This window comes from Elephas maximus, chromosome 3 (assembly GCF_024166365.1).
Source record: "Elephas maximus indicus isolate mEleMax1 chromosome 3, mEleMax1 primary haplotype, whole genome shotgun sequence".
Classification (NCBI taxonomy): domain Eukaryota; kingdom Metazoa; phylum Chordata; class Mammalia; order Proboscidea; family Elephantidae; genus Elephas; species Elephas maximus.
In genome coordinates this window covers 167,100,065-167,122,341 of record NC_064821.1, presented here as the reverse complement: position 1 = coordinate 167,122,341, position 22,277 = coordinate 167,100,065, and the positions used below count along the sequence as shown (strand labels likewise).

Genomic DNA, 22,277 nt, shown 5'->3' with positions numbered 1-22,277 from the left:
GGAGAGAGGTCAAGAATGGAGACATGATACGAATTTGGAAGTTGTCAGTAAATAGATGGTATTTAATGTCATGGGACTGAATGAAATTACCATGGGTATTTATCATGTTTTCTGACCGATTCCTTCTTCCTCTCCTACCTTGTAAAATTATGCTCTTGTTATATTGCAGGTACATACTTTAATTATAGCACCTATAATAACTTGCATTAATTTTCTTTTTCATGAAATATTTTGGTTTCTTTTTCCTGTTAATGGCAAATGGTTTAAGGTATTCAATCACTTGCTTCTGTATTTAACCAGAGACCTAACAGTAATGTGTTTTGTTTTTGTTTCTATAGGCAAAGTCATTAATAAAGACTTGCGACATTACCTGAGTCTTCAGTTTCAGAAAGGATCAATTGATCATAAACTGCAGCAAGTGATCAGAGATAATCTCTACCTGAGAACCATTCCATGTAAGTGTTTGATGAAATGAAAGAAATGAGGCAGAAATATCCTTGCTTAATTAAACATCTAGAAATAATTCAGTAGAGTATGTATTGCATATGAAATTGTAAAGACTAAGTTGGGAGACAAGAACGAAACAAAAATTGAATGAGATAAACTTTAAGGAAACTGCAGAAGTTTTGTTTTTATGAGTCAAAAAACTAGAATATTTTACACTGTGACTTTTTAAAAAGTGATCACTAAAATTTAAGAATATGTATTTACATGTTGCTAACTGAACTTTAAGGAGCTCTGGGGGTGCAGTGGTTAAAGCACTCAGCTGCTAATTGAAAGGTTATTAGTTCGAACCCACCAGCCACTCCATGTTCTGTGGGAGAAAGATGTGGCTGTCTGCTTCCGTAAAGATCGCAGCCTTGGAAACGCTATGGGGCAGTTCTACTCTGTCGTATAGGGTTGTTATGAGTTAGAATCAACTCGATGGCTGTTTTGTTTTTTTTTTTTTTTAACTTGTCTTTATTCATATAAATCAATTCCTAAAAACCTATGCATAAGAAATCTTTGGCTCTCAATGCCTTGTATACTGAGAACAAGTTTTTGTATGACTTTTTAGAACATTACTAATCTTAAAATCTGTACCCTCTCCAAAGAAAAGAAAGGAAGAAACATGTAGTGCCTTCTTTGTGGTAATCTATTTTGAACTTTTATCTAGGTGTTGATGAATCTATTCTAGTCTTAGTAGTTTTCAGAAGACTTGATTGTTGTGTAATGAGTTTTTTGTTTGTTTTCAAACACTCTTCTGTCCCAGTTTTGCAGTTTCTCCTCAGTGTGAGATTTTGTCCTAGAAAGGAGCTACAGTTTGTTTAGTTTCATATCATAGGAGTCAAAGCCCTTTAAGATCTTACAGAGCCTCTTAGCTCAGCCACAAACTGAAGTGTCGAAAATCTCCTTCAAGAGCCTAGAAGCAATGACCCATCGGTAGCAGTTAGTCCACATAGTGGTCACATGTTGTCTCTATCACTTTTTTCTTAAAAAACACCAGGCCTTCTTGGAAAAAATTCTGATTTTTGGCCCGGGGGAAGTATAAGATGACCTTGGAAGAGCTAATTGCACCAGAAAGTATGTAAATGCTTAAAAAATTATGAGAACATGTCAGAAGGACACATGAGCCAGCTAGAAGGGGTACCCACTGACAAAATCTGAAATAATTTAAGCAAGAAAATTAAAAAGAGAGAGACTTCTCTTGTTCTCAGACACTGTACTATAGGTAGAACGGGACTATGATCCTTGAGAGAAGAGTAAATGTAACTACCAAAACAAGGAGTCCTGTGATTTCCTCAGAAATCTACATCCAGATGTCTGAGATGTCTGGAATTTGCAGGACAGAGTATCAGGAGAGGAGGGAGCTATGAAGAAAAAGAACTCAAGCAATCTACACAGATATTCCCTTCAGTCTGTTGCTGAATACTTCATGAAGCCAGGCAAAGAACTCTCTGAGGGCTGTAAGGTTAACAATTCCCAGAACTTAACCAAGGCTGAGAGAAAGTTGAGTTCTAACCAGCCTGAGTAGACAGACCCCATAAGTGTCATACCTTAGTCAAACTGCTAAAATAACCATAAATTCAGCTCTTCAAGGCTTGCTTTAACAAAGTTTAAGTAAACCCCCAAAGGATTAAGCTGATTTGCATGTTTTTGCTGCCAGCCAAAAAAAAAAAAAAAAAGTTAACACTCTTAAAGGAAGACAACAAAATCCAGATACTGAATAACATAATAGTCACAACGTTCAGTGTCTAAAAAAAAAACAAAACTATTAGACATTGCAAAAGAGAAAAAAAGGTGACCTATATAGCTGGGTATTATCAAAAGAAAAGTCAGCTAATAGGGGAGAGGGGCAGAAATTATGCAAAATGATGGTATTACCATACCAGGAACTTTAGAGTTATTGTAAATATGCTCAAGAGTTAATGGATAATATGAACATAATGAAAATAGAATGCAATACACCCTCTCCTCACTTATCAACATGCTTAGGTTCTAAAGACCAGGTCATTATGTGAAAATTGGCATTATGCAAAAATGGAGGATGACCACATAAGATCACAAAATAGAGGATGACTACATCATTACGCAACTTCCAGATTACATCATTACATAACTACCAGGTTACATCATTACACAACTGCCAAATTACATCATCACATAAACCTTCACAATCAAAGCCAGCATTATTCTTACCTCACACCCTGGTGTTCATTACCTCCAGACATATGTTGTTAATGTGCAAAATATTCAGATAGTAGTTTTTTTTTACTATTATCATAAATTCGAAATGTTGGATAACAAGATAGTCCATAAGTAAGGACAAAAAAATAAAACAAACAAAAAGCCCATTGCCGTTGAGTCAATTCCGACTCTTAGCGACCCTATAGGACAGAGCAGGACTGCCTTATAGGGTTTCCAAGGAGCAGCTGATGGATTCAAACTGCCAGTGTTTTGGTTAGCAGCCAAGCTCTTAACCATTGTGCCATCAGGGCTCCAAGTGAGGAGGAGGTGTATATAAAGAAGAACTAAATATAACTTCAGAAATTCACTGGGTGTGCTTAACAGCAGATTAGAAACTGCAGAAGAAAAGACCAGTGAACTTGAAGACATAGCAGTATAAACTAATCAAACCGAAGTACAGAGAGGAGAAACACTGAAAAAACGAACATTTTTAGAGCAACAAAGTAAAAGCAGAGACTCCTGTTTCTGCCATGAAGGACTAACTGGTACTGGATTTGCCCTCCTATTGATGATAGAGGAATCAGTTTATCTAAAGAATGTAACTACCCTAAATGTGTATACCTGCCTGGTGACATGATGGCTAAAGTGCTCAGCTGCTAACCAAAAGGATGGCAGCTCAAACCCAGCAGCCGCTCCACAGGAGAAGATGTGGCAGTCTGCTGCTGTAAAGATTTAATGCCTTGGAAACCCAATGGGGCAGTTCTACTCTGTACTACAGGGTCATTATCAGTTGAAGTTGACTTGATGGTAGTGGGTTAAATGTGTATACACCTAATAACAGAGCTTCAGAATACATGGGATGAAACTGATAGATCTGAAAGGAAAATGAAACGATTCATAATTATAGTTCAAGATTTCAACAGCCCTTTCAGTAATTAATAGAACAAGTAAGCAAAAAACCAGTAAGATTATATAAGATATGAACAGTGTTTTCAACCAACCAACTTGACCTTATTGCTATTTATAGAACATGCCACCACCAACAGCAGAATATACATTCTTTTCTAGTGTATGTGGAACATTTATGAAGATAGACCATATCCTGGACCATAAAACAAGAATTTAGGAAGATTTAAATCACAAAGTATGTTCTCTGACCATAATGAAATTATAAATCATTAACAGAAAGCTACCAGGAGTTCCAAGTATTTGGAAATTAAATAACATGCTTCCAAATAACTTGTGAGTCAAAGAATAAATCACAAAGGAAATTACAAAATATTTTAAATTGAATGAACATGAAAACACAACATATCAAAATTGTGGGATGCAGCTAGAGGAGCGTTTAGAGGGAAATTTTTAGCATTAAACACTTATGCTAGAAAAGAAGATTGGTCTCCAATTATCTAAATTTCTTCCTTAATAATCTAGAAAAAGAGCAAAGTAAATGCAAAGTCAGCAAAAGGAAGGAAGTAAAAAAGATAAGAGCAGAAATCAATGAAATAGGAAACAGAGAGACAACAGAGAAAAATCAATGAAACCTAAAGCTGATCCTTTGAGATCAGTAAATTGACAAACGTCTAGCCAGACTGCTCAGGTAAAAAGGAAAACACAAATGACCAAAATCAGTTGGGAGAGAGGTGGCGTCACTAAAAATCCTACAGGTGTTAAGAGGGAACATTATGCATAGCATTATGCCAATAAACTCAACAACTAGATGAAATGGGCAAATTTGTTTGAAGGCAAAAACCACCAAACCTCAGTCTGGATGAAGTAGATGACCTGAACCCTCTACCTGTTTAAGAAATTGAATTTGTAGTTTATAACTTTCCCATAAGGAAAACCCCAGACCCAGATGGTACTGGTGAATTGTTCCAAACATTTAAGGAAAAAATAATGCCAGTCCTACACAAACTCTTCTAGAAAATACAGACCCAGATGGTACTGGTGAATTGTCCCAAACATTTAAGGAAGAAATAATGCCAGTTCTACATGAACTTCTCTAGAAAATACAGGAAGGAACACTTCTCATCTCATTCTGTAATCTGAGCATTATTCTGGTTCTAAAACCAGAGAAAAACATTAAAAAAAGAATATTAGATCAAAATTTTTCATGAACATAGACTCAAAAATCCTTAACATTTTAGAAATACAATATATAGTGTATATATATATATATATATAATACATACACACACACACACACACACACATATATAAAGGAGAATACATTATGGCCAAATAGGGTTTGTCCCAGGAATGTAAGGTATAGCATTTGAAAATTAATATAGTAGCAGACTAGAAAAGAAAAATCATATAATCTTCTCAATAGACACAGAAAACACATTTGACAAAGTTCAATTCCTGTTCATGAGAGAAGCTCCCAGAAAACTCCTCTACTAGAGTTATTACTTTATTGCCTCTCAACTTCAGATCTACTCTTTTTTGCCTGCTTGTGTTTACTGGAACATTTCTCCTTACCAACTGACTCAGTGTTAAGCTTTATCAACAGAGAACACAGGGAGGATACTAGAGAAGGAAGAGGTTTCTTTTCCTGATTCTACTGTGCCTTTTTCTTTTGTTCCTGTCACGCAAAAATATACTCAGCACGTTACAGCAGTACCCTAGCGGTCAGCTTCCCAGAAGCCAGTTCAGCGGTACTCCCATGGCGGGGTGGCGGGGGGCTCCCCAGCAGCAAGTTAGCAGCATCTCTGCATACCACTTCCAGGTGAGGTTCCCAGCTGGCTTCTCAGCAGTTTCCTAGTGAATTCCATGGGCACCCCAGAGAGCTCCCCAGATTTCAACAGCATCACCTGTGAGTGGCTTTCTGTTGGGTTTTAGTCAAGTCCAGCCATTGTCCCAGCTGGTGTTCTAGTGAGTTCAAAACACCTGCCTACCCTTAAATCATAGGCAACTTGCTGGAAAATTTCATCAATATCCAGAAGGCAGTTCCCTGCCCACCATCCTCAGCCCACAGATTGTGAACCAGCTCTGTCTCCAGATAACCCAGCAAATTTTCCACCATCCATTAAGGTCTGAATCACTGACTTGGGAGGGTTTGTTCTTAACTTATAGGAGCACTGGTGGAGCAGTGGTTAAGAGCTTGGCTGTTAACTGAAAGGTTGACAGTTCAAACCCACCAGCTGCTCCGTGGGAGAAAGACGTGGCAGTCTGCTTCCATAAAGACTACAGCCTTCGAAACACTGCGGTACAGTTCTGCTCTGTCATACAGGTCAGTATGAGTCAGAGTCAACTTGATGGCAATGGGTTTCAGAATTTTGGTTCTTAACTTGGGTATTCTTCCTTTGCTCAAGAATGGTATTCTCTAGAGTTCTTTTATTCCCTTTTAGCTAATTCCCTGTGTCTTAGGCTGCGTTTTCTAGAGAAGCAAAACCAGTAAAGCGTATAAATATTTAGAGAGAGATTTAAATCAAGGAAAGGGGTCATTTGATTGTAGAGGCTGGAATGTCCCAAGTCCCAGGATCAGAATAGAGGCTTCTCTCAATTTATGCAGCTGCAGGGGCTGGTGAACCCAAGATCAGCAGGTTGGAGAGCAGGGCTCTTGTTCACAGGCTGTGAACATCAATGAATTCCAAGATTGGCACGCAAGACCACAAGGCTTCTCCTGATTCATGAAGCTGCAGGGGCTGGTGAACCCAAAATGGGCAGGTTAGAGGGCAGGGCTCCTGCTCACAGGCTGTGAAGATTGATGAATCCCAAGATCGGCAGGTAAGTTGGTAGCTCAAGTCCCAAGAACCAGATGTCAGGTGAACAGGAGGCAGCCACAGGATCCAGAGTGAGCAAAAAGCCAGAATGTCTGCTTATATTCAGATGCAGGCCACACCCCCAAGGAAACTCCCCTTCTACTGATTGGCTACTCACAGCAGATTCCATCAAGGGAATGATCACATATAAACACTGAGAATCATGGCCCAGCCAAGTTGACACACAGTTTTAACCATCACACCCTGTAAATAGTTAATTCAGATTAAACCTTCCCTGTTCAAGTCACCGTATGTTTCTCTTTCCTGCCTATGTCTTGACTGATTAAGAATTGGTACTGGTAGTGTTTCCAGGAGGCCCTCAAGGAAGGGATTTTGCAATTGGTTTGGGTTATGTTCTTGGGCTTGAGCAGTGCCAAGTTCCTGCCAATGGGAAATAGAGTGCTGAGGATTCATGACAAGCAGTGGCATCACAGTTTAATCATGGTATCCCACCTGTGGTTGATTGTGATGAAACGCCAACTGAAGCAAGTACCTCGGGAGTCCAGATGACTGCTGCGCTTGACCATTATGGCACTAATGACGGTTATAAGCACTGTGGTATGGAATGGATTCTCCTGAGTGCATTGAGCACATAAAAAGAGAACCAATATATTGTAAAAATATTTTAATAATACCAAAATTATCTCTACCTCATTAACATTTGCTAATACAAACATTAATACAAAATAAATGCCAGATAAAAATTATTTAAAAATTTGAAAAGATAATATAACCACCCATATTTAATATTGAATTTATCATTCCTAAAATGAAATTTTAAAGCACAGAAAGCATCCACTGCATTATCTAATAGTCTTGATCTTTGGTGACAAATATTCCAGACAGAAAATTTTCTTTCATTTTGAATTGACATTTAGCAAATTAATAAGAGTTTGCCAAAACGCATCTTCAAATTGGACATTGGGATATACATTGTTTCATATAAGCTCACTTTCTTTTTTAATGATAAAAATATTTTGTCTGCATGCCCTGATTTTGGTTTTGCCATTGAAATCTATATTCCTTCAGATTTTACATCAGTTTCTGATTTCATATTCATATTCGCAACGTTTACTTCTCTTTGCATTTCTTCTGCTAAAGCATTTACAAAGCACTGAAGCTCATAGCAAATATTCATATAGTGGAAATTGCCAGTGAACATTATTGGATAGTATTCAAATAATGTAAAATTCAGATTTCCTAGCAAGGTTAACAGTGTTACACAGAGTCTGCCAATTTAAGGACTTAGCCTCCAAAAACTTGTTATTTCTGGGAACACAAGTCATGGGATTTACTTAAAGTGTAATATGTAGATAATCTTGTTAGTATTGCATTTGTGAGGAAAACTCACCATTAGCACAGACGGGGCCACAAACAGACACAACATGGGAACAGCTGCAAGTAGGACTGACTGAGTTTATGACCGCTGCTCTCCCACATGCGTCTGTCCTGATCTTGGAAATGTCAGCCTTAACATTTGGCTCAACTTTTCAATATTTCCTGCACTTGCTTTAAATTTATATCAGTCGATTGCTTCAAACCAGTGATGTCTCTATGTCAAGTTGTTAAGCTTGAAATCTCACAGGAGAAAGTGTTATCTTTTTTTCTTATTTCCTCAGTTTATCAACTAACTTTTCTCATGATTTAGAAAAAGTAAATTTCCCAAGAAACTCCAGAAAGGAATTTCGTCATGGAAACACTAATGTAAATCAGCTGCAGCTCTCATATGTTGGTAGTGGGAATGCAAAGTGGTACATCTACTTTGGAAAATAAATTTGATGGTTTCTTATAAAGTTAAACATACACATTCCATGTGACTCATCAACTTCACTCCTAGATTTATCATGAAAATAATAATTGCAGCACAGTGATAATGGTGCAGGAATGGTTAATAAGTAAATGGAATGTATTAGAAAGCTCAGTAACAGACAGTCTTACATAGACATTTCTAAGCAAAAGTGTCATGGCTGATGAGAGGGGAAAATAAATGACTTTTCAATAAATTGTGTTGAATAGCCATTTTGGGGGGGGGGGAAGGAGGGGGAGATTGTATTGCCATCAGGCCAAAAAAATTATTTCAGTGGATTGAAGTCTAAGGTGTAAAAGCAAAGCTATAATGCTTTCAAAAAGAATATAAAATATCTCCATGGCCTTGGGAAGGATATTTTTCAGCAAGACACAAAACCGTTAGCTATAAAGGAAAGGACTGATAAACTTGACTACATTAAAATTAAGAACTTCTGTCATCAAAAGACCATTTTTTAAAAAAATTGGAAAGAAAATCAAAGTGGGAGAAGATACTATCTGTCCTGCTACAACATTTAATGCAAATTAGTTCATAAGTGACTGGTAAATAGGTAGGAGAAGGATGTCAATTTAACACTGACGTTGCATTGTAAGAACCTTATGCCAGCCAACTAATGTTTTGTGTCATCAGGTAGCAGCAGCAAGTAAACACAGGATATAAGAGCAGAGCTGAATGTTACAGCTAAGAAAGAATATGGTACTACAAATGGGGTCTCCATGAGTCAGAATCGGCTCTACAACAACTACACATGATGTGCAGTCCCCTCGATATGGCCTCTTTTCTCAGTTTGACCATGTGCTCTGTCTTACAAGTTGTTCATTGCACGTTTTGCCGTCTCCATTACTTAGTAGCCTCAGCTGTTCTTTATGACCTTTTCTGTCAAGCTACCTTTTTCATTCTATTCCATTCCTTTCCTGTAATCCTTTTTTTTTTCTTTTTTTAAGATAAAGTATTTATAGTCTTTTTTTTTTTTTTAATTTGGAATTTAATATCTTTTAAACTGTGCAGATACATTTGATTAGGATTGTTACTGATTTTGTTAGTACTCTGGTTAAAAAGTTTTAGTAGGTTTGAGAGATCAGCCCTGATCGTATTTTCTTTCTGATTTCTTATTGTTGGTGTACAATTTTACATAAAACCCACTTTTTCAAGAAGCCGTATTTCACGTTTTAGCCGAATATTCCCCCATTTATAATGCTTATACCTGACAAAGGACTACAGTACTTCATCAATACTGACACAATGATCTCACATTTTAACATCTCTATAATTGAGATGCATCTTAGAATAGATAAAAATTTTCAATTATAATTGTCAGGTTTTTTTTCCCCCCTTTCTCAGGGATAAAATAATAGTACGTTTTATAAGCTGTTAGTTACTTAGATTTCATGAGGTACACAGTAGTATCCAGAATATAACCAAAAAAACCAAACCCACTGCCGTCGAGTCGATTCCGACTCATAGTGACCCTATAGGACAGAGTAGAACTGCCCCATAGAGTTTCCAAGGAGCGCCTGATGGGTTTGACCTGCCGACCTCTTGGTTAGCCGCTGTAGCACTTAACCACTACGCCACCAGGGTTTACATCCAGAATATAAAGAACTACAAATCAATTTATAGAAGACAACCCTATAGGGAAGTGCCAAAGGGCTTAATTAAAACCCATTTCACAGCAGAAGCCTATGGCCAGTAAATATATGAAAAAGAATGTTTAATATCATTAATAATATGGCAGTTGCACATTAAGTACACAGTGAGATGTCTTTACACACTAGACATATTGACGAAAGTTTAAAAATCTGATAAGTATTGGTGTAGACACAAAAGAATGAATGTGGTATGATTCCATTCATATAAAGAAAATGAGGTAAAACTAAGCTATGTTGCTTAGGAATACATACTTGGTAAATCCGTAAAGGAAATGATCATCATAAATGTTAAGATAGCGGTTACCTCTAGGGGTGGAGAAGAGAGAGATTTATGATCAGAAGCATACAAGGGAGCTTTTGAGGTTTTGGTAATGTTCTGATTTTTCTTTTGCGTATGTTTGCTTTGTTATAATTTGTTTAACTTTACGTGTATGTTTTATGTACTTTTTTTTTGTTTGTATGTTTGTTATATTTCAGGATAAAACACAAAGCAGGCAAGGATCACTATGTCAAATAGCTGTTAATAGGTCAGGTAATATGAGGACTGAGATTTGACCATTGGGTTCAGCAAAGTGGAGACTACTGAACATAGCAGACTGCCTCAGTGGAGTGGTTGGGGCCACAGTGTAGTTAGAATGAGCTCAAGAGAGAATGGGGAGGAAAGGAATTAGAGTCAAAGAGTAAACAGAACTCTTTGAAGGAATTCTTGTGCAAAAAGGAGAAATGGGGTAATAACTGGAGGTAATATAGAGAGCTTTACATAAAGTATGTAGAGTATTGGGAGAATAAATATGAAGATAGCATTTCTGGGATGCTGAAAGTAGTGAGGGGAACTTTTTATGTGTGTGGGGGTATGTGGTTTTGGGAGGAGAAAGTGAAAATTTATAACATTTCTAAAGAGAGTTAAAATTAAAGCTATTTTGTAATTCTCAGAAATATGTACATTGGAATCATACACATTTCATATCTATTAATGGGAGGAATCATGAACATCATTGTATAAGCTGCCATAACAAATTACCACAAACTGTGTGGCCTAAGCCAACAGAAATTTATTGTCTCACAGTTCTGGATTCAGGGTGTTGGCAGGCCCATGTTCTTTCCAAAGGCTCTAGAAGACCCTTTCTTGTCTCTGCCAGCTTCTGATGGCCCCAGATGTTCCTTGGCTTATGGCAGTATAACTAGTCTCTGCCTTTGTCACCACTTGGCCATCTTCTCTGTGTCTCTTCTCCTCTTCTTATGAGGACACTCATCATAAAGAGAGTAGGGCCCGCCCTAATGATGTTATCCTAACTAATTACATCTGCAAGGGCCTATTTCCAAATAAGGTCACATTCACAGGTACTGAGGGTTAGAACTTAAGCATATCTTTTGGGGTATGTGATTCAACCCATAACACCCATGTCGTTCAACACCACTTGGCAGAAAGAGAATGAATGAAGCCCAGAGAGGTTAAGTGCTTGCTCAAAATTGCACTGCTATTAATAAATCAAGACTAAAACAAAGTTTGTTCTGCTCCTTGGGTCAGTGCTATTTTCATAGTACCTATAATATGGTGGAAACTCTATGGGGCAATTCTACTTTGTCCTATGAGTCAGAATTGATTCGACGGCACTGTGTTGGTTGGTTGGTTGGTTATAATATGGTTTGCTCTTAAATTAGGTTTTATATATCAATTATATTTTATAGTAGAATTTACTTGGATAATATTTCAGTTGGCCTTTGCTACATGATAAAAACTAGTGCTAGACCACCCCAAACTTAGTGGTTTAAAATAACCACTCTGTATTATTTCTTATGATTCTGTTGAGTTGTCTGGGCTCAGCTAGGGCCATTCATGTGGCCGCAATCATTGGCAGCTAGACTGGGGTTGGAGGGTTTGAGATGGTCTTGCTCACATGTCTGGGGCCTTGGTGCTGTTTGTTGGCTCAGGCTCTCTGTGGATGGTGTCTCTTCCTTACCATATAAGGAAGGCCAGGGCTTCACAACTAAAAAGTGTGAAAAATTAATAGTTTCCCATGAATTAATTTATGATAATAATAATAGCATTTTGCCAGCCACCATGCTTTGTATACAATTTCACTTAATTTAGTTACAGCTATCTATATTGAGAACTGGAGTCCTGGTGGCTCAGTGGTTAAGAGTTCAGTTGCTAACCAAAAGGTCTGCAGTTCAAATCTACCAGCTGCTCTTCGGAAACCCTATGGGGCAGTTCCACTCTGTCCTGTAGGGTCACTATGAGTTGGAATAGACTCTACCGCAACGAGTTTGGGTTGTATGTATGATTTTTTTTTAAATTGAATGCCTACTATGATTCTTGACTGTGCCTAGATTTGGGACTATTACTCTTAACCAGATAGACTTGTTCCCTGCATATTGCAATACCCTATGGTGGGAGAGAGAAAAGCTTCTCTAAAGAAACTTTTTAAGCCAGGACCTGAAGGATGAACAGGAGTTAGCTGAGGTAAGAGTGAGAAAGGGAATAGGAAGTCCTCCAAGGAAAGAAAATGACTTGGGCAAAGTCCTTGGAGGTAAGTGAGTTCAAGCCATTGCTATCAAGTCGATTCCGACTCAACAAGCATATAGGACAGAGTAGAACTGCCCCATAGAGTTTCCAGGGAGTGGCTAATGGATGCAAACTACTGACCTTTTGGTTAGCAGCCAAACTTTTAACCACTGTGACATCAGGGCTTCAAGTGAGTTCAAGGAACATAAATGAATTATTGGAAAAAAAAAAAAAAAAAACTATCCTGGCTGAAGCCTAGAATGTGAAAGGGGTAAGGCAAGGGGTAAGGCAAGAAAGAAGCTGGAGAGGTAGCCAGGGGCCTTGTAAGGTATGTTATTATCCCACTGGCATCAAGTTGTTTCTGACTCATAGCAACCCTGTAGGACAGAGTAGAACAGCCCCATGTGGTTTCCAAGGCTGTAATCTTTATGGAAGCAGAGTGCCATGTCTTTCTCATGAAGAGTAGCTGGTGGGTTTGAACTGGTGTGACCTTTTGGTTAGCAACAGAACGCTTTAACCACTGAACCACTGGGGCTCCTATTGTTTTGTTATAGAGTATGGATTTTATGCTGAGGGTGATGGGAACCCACCGATAGGTTCAGAGAGGTTTTGTTTTTGCTCAGATTGTTGTTTGAGAAATTTCGGTCACTGGCTGCAGTTTGGGTGCTGGACGTAGCTGGAAAGAGGCAAAGGTTGGGCTGGGAAGACCATCAACACACAAGGCATAGATAATGATCTGAATTAGGTGAGTGTGAGAATGAAGAGAAGTATGTAAATTACAGAGGTACTTAGCAGATGGAATCAACTGGATTTGGTGACTGAATATGAAGTAGAGGGAGGAGCCAAAGATGACTGGTTCTCAGGTTTCTGCCAAAATAGGAAACAGGAGTGGAGGAACAGGTTTGGGAGGTGTCTTTGTACCTGACTTGCTACTTTATTTTTGTAGGGATACATGAGACTGATTCCCAAACTCCATTCTCACCTGATCTTTTTTTGTATTCTGCAGTATTTGAAATAATATTTCTAGTATCAATTCATAAAATTGATTCTTGTTTAGTAAATTCGGTCAAATGTAGCACTGCTGCTGTAACCTGAATTTATACCTGAGACCCGAAAGGTTTTACTTTAGTGTGAATTCCTTAATATATAGAAATTTAGTAATCTACTGTGGAAGTCAATTTTGTAAAACAGTTTACTTACTGCTTAGTTTTTTAAAATTACTTGAAGAGAATAATGGCTAAGAAGCACTGTATAATACTTCTTTTAAGCCTTTCATTCATTAGTTGACGATAATTTCATAATATGTGAACACATTTTAAGAAGTTTACTAAAAATTTTTTAAATGGTTTCACCCTTTTTGTGTGCCCTTCACAACTTTGTAAGGAGAATGTAAGCTTACACTTATGCTCGGGAAGAAAAAAATACCTAGGATAAAAAATAAAAAATAAATTATATCAGAGATGGATTTATCTCTCCTTCCTACTATTAAGTAGTAATTGAGTTTTAAAGGAAGAATTAACTCTTGTCTGTTAGGAAGCTAAATCTCCTTTGGCACCTTGGAGACTCCTTTGGAGTCTTTGTGGTTTTGAATCTCGTGGCCATCTGTAGATTTTTATTAAAGTTTGTTCATCCTATGTTATTTATTGCCCTACTTGCACCCAGTAATGTTCATTTGCCTAAAATATTCTGATCCTCCTTCTGGCAAGTATAATATATTTAATAGTTTGTTTCCCCATATGTTCTTTATAGATTGAATTTTTTGTTACGATTTTGTAAGTTTAAAAGCACTTTACAACCTTTTTTTTTCCTTTTTTTCCCCCTTAGGCACTACACGGGCCCCCAGGGATGGGGAAGTACCAGGGGTGGACTATAATTTCACTTCTGTTGAGCAGTTCAAAGCACTGGAAGAGAGTGGAGCATTGTTAGAAAGTGGAACGTATGATGGTATGTCCCCAAATATACAACGATAACGAAAACCCAGAACACTGTCTGAAGGACTGGAATTATTTCAGAGAGATTTTGACCTGTAAAAATACCTTTTTTTTTTTAAGTTTTTTCTGTCAGCTTTTAGGGAAATTTTCTTTGGATTAGGAGATTTATAATTTTTCTAATGTAAAATTGGATAAAACAATAAGCAAAAACATTCTGTCGTATTATAAAAGTGACTGCGGTAATATACTAAAAAATCAAACTGGCCAGTCTGCATATTTCATAGTAATTCACATCATCTTATGAACTCAGCAAGTATTTGTTGATTGCTTTCCATTTGCAGCTGGGAATCTGAAATCTGTTCACTCTAAAAAATCTATATGTATCTTGACTATCTTGGCGAAAAGAGAAAATGGATTGGGGGTTGGGGGGAGATGCAGAATAATTGGCTTTCCTTTCATATCTCTGTTTTCTGTACCCACTTGATTCCAGGAAATACAGATTTGAGATCAATTTCAATTTTTAAATGATTCTGTGTTAGATCCATTTGGTTTTGGTTTTTTTCCCTTATATAACACACACTCCATGGGCAAGTTTATCCACTCCCCGAACACACTATACTTCTCCATCATTGCTTTATCGTGCCATTTTAATTGCCTGCTTACAGGCTCTGTGAAGGCAGTGATCATATCTTTCTTACTCAGTATTATCTTCAGTGCCTAGAAATAGTGTTCAATAAATATTTAATCTTGAATAAAACATATCCAATATATGCATTTATGTTGTATCCAAAAGAGTAACTCCTCATTGTTTCTCTCTTTAGTGGCATCGTGAGCTCATTTCCCACAGTTTTCATGCAGTCAGTTTCAAGTCTAATCGTTTTTTCCTTTGCAGCAGCTCTCACAATGCCTTTTCACTTTCACCACCTCATTGTAGGCCTACTGGACCAGCTCTTCTGGACTATTGCAGTTGATCTCATTTGTTACAGTTTCTTCCCTCCGTCCAATCTACCCTGCCCATTGCTACCGTGTTAGTCTTCCGCAAGCACAGCTCTGATCGTTTCACTCTCCTACTCATACCCTTTTTGATTTCTGTTTGCCTAGTAAGTTTGACCAACTACTCATTCTGGGCTTAGCTTCTTCTACTCACTCACTCACTCCATTCATTCATTCATTCGTTCATTTGACCCTTCTTTTGTTCATTCAAGGAAACCCTGGTGGTATAATGGTTAAGTGCTACAGCTGCTAAAAAAAGGGTCAGCAGTTCACATCCGCCAGGCTCCCCTTGGAAACTCTATGGGGCAGTTCTACCCTGTCCTATAGGGTCTCTATGAGTCGGAATCGACTCAACGGCACTGTGTTTGGTTTTTTTGTTATTGTTGTTCATTCAACAACCAGTTAGTAAGGACCTACTATGTGCCAAACAGAAACCCTGGTGGCATAGTAGTTAAGTGCCACGGCTGCTAACCAAAAGATCTGCAGTTCAAATCCACCACATGCTCCTTGGAAACTCTGTGGGGCAGTTCTACTCTGTCCTGCAGGGTCGCTATGAGTTGGAATTGACTTGATGGCAACGGATTTGGTTTTTCGATGTGCCAAACACTGTAAGAGAGGCTAAGGATACTGTCATGAACAAGATTGACATGATACTGCCTTCATAAATCCTACATTTTATGAGGGAGGCAGTCAAAAAAACAAATACATAAAATAACTATAAATTGAGATAAGTATTAGGAAAGATAAAACAAGAGATATAAAGAAAATAATAAGACAATCTGTGTTAGATAAAGTAGCCAGTGAAGACCTCTCAGAGGAAATGACACCTACTTATTTGTTTCTATTTTTATGCAGATGGCCTATTCTCATTTCATCTCCCCCGTTTAGGAGACCATTCTGATGTGTTTAATGTGTACGTTTTTGTTTGTATGGGTTCTTGCAAAATACATATTGTGTCTTTTGTGCATATTTTTATTCTTACATTGTACTGTGTCTGTATCTCAGGAAACCCTGGTGGCAAGTGGTTAAGAGCTACCGCTGCTAACCAGAAGGTCGGCAGTTTGAATCCACCAAGTGCTCCTTGGAAACTCTAGGGAGCAGTTCTATTCTGTCCTATAGGGTCGCTATGAGTCAGAATCGACTCAATGGCAAGTTACAGGTGTCCATGTCTCACTCAATTTTTTACTGTTTTCATTTATTACTGTGACTTTCAGATTCACCCATCAGCTACAATGTATTTACGTGTAATCCATTGCTTTTAAAGGCTACACAGTACTCCATGGTGTGAATCCACTGCATTTTACTGAATCATTCTCCTAATAATGGACACCCAGATTGCCTTTAACACCCGATCACCGCAGATAAAGCTGCAGTGAACATTCTTGCACGTGTCGTTTTGTTGACCTGCGTAAGAATTTCTGTGGTCAATATACGTAAGAGCAGAATTGTTGGATCAGAGTGTAAACATATAATTAATCTGATGAAGCAGTGTCAGACAGCTCTTCAGTATACATTCCCACTAGCAGTACACGAGGGCTCTTGTAGTACCTATAAAAACAAAAACCAAACCAAACCGTTGCCCTCGAGTCAATTCCAACTCGTAGCGATCCTATCGACAGAGTAGAACTGCCCCATAGGGTTCCTAAGGAACAGCCGGTGGATTCAAACTGCTGACCTTTTAGTTAGCAACTGAGCTGTCATATCCTTGTCAACCCTTGGCATTATCCAGTTTTACAGTTTTGTCAATCTAATGACTGTGGAAGTAGTATCTCATTTTAATTTTAGTTTCTGTGATTGCCAGAGAGTTCGAGTATCTTTTCATATACTTACTAGTCTTTTGGACTTCTGAAAATTATGTATTCATTCGCTTTGTCTATTTTTTGTAAATGTGATTCCTTTCAAATTCTGGTTTTCAGATATTTCTGAGATACTTTGATATTTAGATATTAATCCCTTAGTAGATTTAGACATTTTAGATATCTTCTCCCATTCTGTCACCTATTAACCTTGTCCTGTGTTTCCTATGGAACAGAAATTATTAATTTTCATGTATCAAATTTATCACTTTTTCCTTATGATTTGTACTTTCCAAGTTTTATTTAAGAAGCCCTTTTCTGCACTTAGACCACAAAAATATTCTGCTACATTTTCCCCCATTAAGTTTAAGAACTTAGTATATGACAAAGAGGCATATCACATATTATTAATTATTATGTGCTCAGCTCCAGTAATTATCACAGAAATACAAATTAAAACAACAGTCAAAAACCATTTCACACCTATCAGATTGACAAAAATGGAAAAGTCTGATACTGTGGGAAACTGGATACTCCCATACACTGCTGTTAAGAGTATAAAATGATACAATCCCTTTGGATAACATCTTGGCAATAACAAGTACTTTTGAAGGTGAACATAACTCTTTGACCCAGCAATTCCGTCTCTTGCTGTCTTCTCTAGAGAAATTCATGCGCATGTGTAGGATGTGCCAGAATATTCATTGTAGCGCTGTTTAAAACCATGAGGGAATGGAACAACTTTCCTTTAGAAGGGGAATGAATAAAATACATTTTGATTTGTTCATAGAAATGGACTATTATACAGCAGTTGAATGAGTTAGATCTACATGACCAATACGAATAAGTCTTAGGATTATAATTGTATGAAAAACAAGTTGCAAAAAGACATGTTCGGTATGATACTGTTTATCAAAATAGATATGAAATGTTATGAAAACACTTTATGAAGCTATTATGAAAACAGTTGTGTGTTTATATGTTATGAATATTTATACGTATGTCCTAGATGAACACAATACATTGGGAAGTGACACCAATTTCAGGACAGTGGTTACCTAAGGGAGGAGATGAGAAGGATGGAGACAGGAAATTAGGGCTTTAATTGTCTATGTAACCATATATGTATGTCCTTTAAAAAAAAAAAAGCAAGGGAGAGATCTAAAAGAAATCTTGTAAAAGCTAATAACTGGAGAATGTATATATAAATGAATATTTCTAATATTATTCTCTGTAATTTCATATGTTTGAAATACTTAATAATTAATAGTGCTATTGTAAAACAAAGCCCTAAAATCTTATTGGTGATTATGGATAGCAATCACAATATCCTGTATTTTTCTCATTTTCACCCTAGGAAAAATATTAAACTTCCTAGAATTAGATTTAAAAAAAAAAACCACACCCATTGCCATCGAGTCACTTCTGACTCATAGCAACCCTATAGAGTTAGATAACAATTACTAATAATCCTCAGTAAAATGTGTTTCTAGTAATACTACTACCATCCTTACAAAAAAAGGTGGACTTCTCATCCCTCTCCTGGTACATCCAGTTTCTTGGATAATGTAATTATTGGGCATAATTACCTGAAAAATTGAGATCCTAGAGTATCCTATTCCCTAACCAAACCTCTAAGGAACCCTGGTGGAGCAGTGGTTAAGCGCTCAACTGCTAACCAAAGGCTCAGTGGTTTGAACCCACCAGCAGCTCCATAAGAAGAAAAGACTTGGCCATCTGCTCTTGTAAAGATTACAGCCTTGGAAGTCCTATGGGACAGTTCTACTTTGTCGGTAGAGTCGCTACGAGACTGGATCCACTTGGTGGCACACAACAACAACCAAACCTCCCTTTGGAGTGGTTCTGTGCCCTCTGTCCCGGAGAACTGTAAACTGGCTTCCATTGGTTCCTTGCTTTACTTATGGGCCAGAAGGTTGCAGAGATCCTCTTAGACTGTTTTAACGTGAATCTTTGTATTCCTGTGCGTGACTGGCGTAACTCCATTTTAAACATGGATTTGGAAGCAAGGGAATAGAGTCAGGATGTTGCCCAAAAGATTTTAATTTGATTTCATTGTTTTTTTTCTCGAATATTTTGATGACAATTACCTTTCAAAGTCAAATTTGTAAAAAATAATTCATCATAGTGCTTGCCTTCTCAGTGCATGCATGATTTGAAGTGTAAACCATGTTAATTCTAGACTTCCCTCAGTGTTACAGTGAACAACCTAAGCTTTTTTTCATCTAGGAAAAAAATCAATTATCTTCCTCACTAATTTATGTATGTGAGCATCTGAATTACCTCCTTAGGAACAAAAGAATATGATTTGAGGTGTGATTAAAAAAAAAAAAACATGAGTATTTCGCTCCTTGACTATATTTAACTTTCTATAACGTTAGAGTAATAATTGCTATAAGGTTAAAACTAGCAGTCTCTGGCAACTGTTAAGGCACTTTCCCATTGTATTTGGATGCCTAATGGGGATTACATGATAAATTGAGAAGATGTTCAATTGTTCTCATTCTATTCTGGAATATTTATTGTTGCTGCAAAAATTACTGATCCTCAAGACTTGACGTATAAAAGTTAAAGTATTTCTTGCTTTCCTGAAAGTAAGCCAATATCGAATTGCACTAGTAATGTCTTCATTTGTTCAATAACCTGTCAGATAAAATAATACAATTAGAATGCCTAGGAAAACATTTTAAACTTACCTTTGTATAAACAGCCTTCATTTCAGCACAAACTAGTTAGTTTTTATCCTCCACACATATTTCTTCTTTTGACTAAAATAGTTATGTTTCACATTAGAACAAAATTATTTAGTTTTCTCCTTCTTTACTCCTACCTTTTATACCAGTTAGTCTTACATGAGAGCATTGATGCTTTTAAATTCACATAAAGGAAACAAATTAGGTCCCTATTCAGAACCCATGTAGAACAAGCCCTGTTGGAATAAAGAATCTACGTACATAAAGTCAACTTCTTGGCCTTAGTATGAGTAGTATTAAGATTTTAGATAGTGATAGATAATGTATTGTGCTTTTGGTCTCATAGGCACTTGAGAAATTAGTTCTTGCTCCTCTTTCTACCTTTCACCCCCATCCCCCACCTTTAAGAAGGTAATGGCTCCTTTTGGTCAATGGTGGATGCTCAAAAAGGTCAATATAAGGTGACAAGGCAGAGAGATACTCTAGGTCATGATGTTCTAACTCTTAGTTCAACATGAGTACTTTCACTTGCTGCTATTTTTGTCCACTCCAGGAAACTTCTATGGAACTCCCAAGCCACCAGCAGAACCCAGCCCTTTCCAGCCAGATCCTGTTGATCAGGTTCTCTTTGATAATGAGTTTGACACAGAATCCCAAAGAAAACGAACTACATCTGTCAGCAAGATGGAAAGAATGGACAGCTCTCTTCCTGAAGAGGAAGAGGACGAAGACAAGGAAGCTATTAATGGCAGTGGAAATGCAGGTTTGTAAATAGATGAACAACTTCTAACTGATCTTTAGGTTGCCTTTACCATAGCATTGAATTGGAAGTAGTAAATTTTTTCACCAAGCATATGGAGCAGAGTGATGGGATTCTAAATTTGGAAAAAATTGTGTGTAGAGCAAAGTATATCTTTGTAGACCTCCTATAAGCTGCAGTTGTCAAAAGTGGGAATTTTGATAAATTACAAGCTATCATTAGTAATATATAATATGCCATTACCCTGCTGTCTAAAAGATATAAGAAATTCATTTCTGACCAACTCCTACTTTACAGGATATGATGAAAATTTAGGTGTTTTCAGATATAGTCATCAACCAAAGCAAAGTACAGAGGGATTAGAAATATCCCAATAAAAATTAACTGAGAGATTTGTTAGCAATATTTTGAGTTTAAATTCTGAATCCACTCAAAGCAAACTTCCAAATTTGGATGTTAAATGCTTCTATTTTTCATTAAATGCTAAACCAACAGAATTTCAATGGTGGAGGATCTCCTGCTTTTGAGTACCCCTATATAATGTGTTGAGGGCTTAGAAGGTTCTTACTTGTACTTGAGAATCTAAGTAGGAAAGCACAGAATGGCAGCAAAACTAATTTCAGTGCCATTTATTGTAATAATTCTGTTCAAAACGCTAGAATGTAGACTTCATAAGTGTTGGAATTTTTGCTTGTTTTGTTTTTTTTGTTGTTGTTCATTGCTGTATCCCTAGCATCAAACACAGTACCTGGGACACAGTAGTAACTAAAATAATATTTTATGCAGGTGTCCTACAAATGGGTGAATTTGTGCAGAGCCCATTATCATGTTATTTTCCCAAAGCATCCTGTTCTTTTTCTTATCAGGCTGAAAGTCTGAGCAGGTGAATTCTAAGGAAGAAGTATACTTTTCCAGATCTTTCTGTCTTTTTTCCCTGAATCCCTCAGTAGTCATGTATTTGTTGAATAGATGAACGAATTTGGAGTGCAATTTTGAAGCCTTGGAACATTAAATGTGGCTGTACGTAAATGAGACTACAAAAACGTTCCAGATAAAAACAATACATTTCTTAATTTATTCAGACTATTGCCTTGCATTAACAAAAATATTCTAGTATTGATTTTATTTGAAATTATTTTTTAAAAGTACGTTTCATTCAGCTATTCATTCAACAAATATTTATTGAGCACTTGCTAAGCTACTAAGTGCTAGACAGACATTGTTCTAGGTGCTGGAAATACATCAGTGAACGAAGATAAAAATCTCTCTTATCATGGAGCTTACCTTCTAGTGGGAGAGGCAGAAACTATCAAACCTAAATAAATAACATATGTACTATTCGGAGCCCTGGTGGTGCAGTGGTTAAGAGCTCAGCTGCTAACCAAAAGGTTGGCACTTCGAATCTACCAGCTGCTCCTTGAAAACCCTGGGGGCAGTTCTGTGTCCTGTAGGGTTGCTGTGAATCAGAATTGACACATTGGCAATGGGTTTGGTTTTCTGGTGTTTTATGTATTATTTATTTGTATGTTAGATGATGCTAAAGAGAAAACTAAAATAGAGAAGGAGGATAAAAAGTGGTGGTAGCCAAAGCAGTGGAGTAGTTTGCAATTTTAGATAGAGTGGCACAGAAGACCTCACTGAGAAGGGAGCTTTGAGAAAACTGAGAGAGGAGGCCCAAAATATCTGGGGGAAG

General features: G+C 37.3%; 1 protein-coding gene across 5 annotated transcripts in view; it reads left to right on the top strand.

The window, feature by feature from the left end:
- MAGI3 (membrane associated guanylate kinase, WW and PDZ domain containing 3) overlaps positions 1-22,277 on the top strand; it is a 255,499-nt gene that overhangs the window by 157,733 nt on the left and 75,489 nt on the right. For all 5 annotated transcript variants that reach the window (XM_049880035.1, XM_049880031.1, XM_049880038.1 and 2 more), the window contains exons 2-4: positions 339-455; positions 14,218-14,337; positions 20,378-20,587. In XM_049880035.1, coding sequence (XP_049735992.1) covers positions 339-455; positions 14,218-14,337; positions 20,378-20,587 — 447 coding nt within the window. The remainder of the gene's footprint in view (positions 1-338; positions 456-14,217; positions 14,338-20,377; positions 20,588-22,277) is intronic.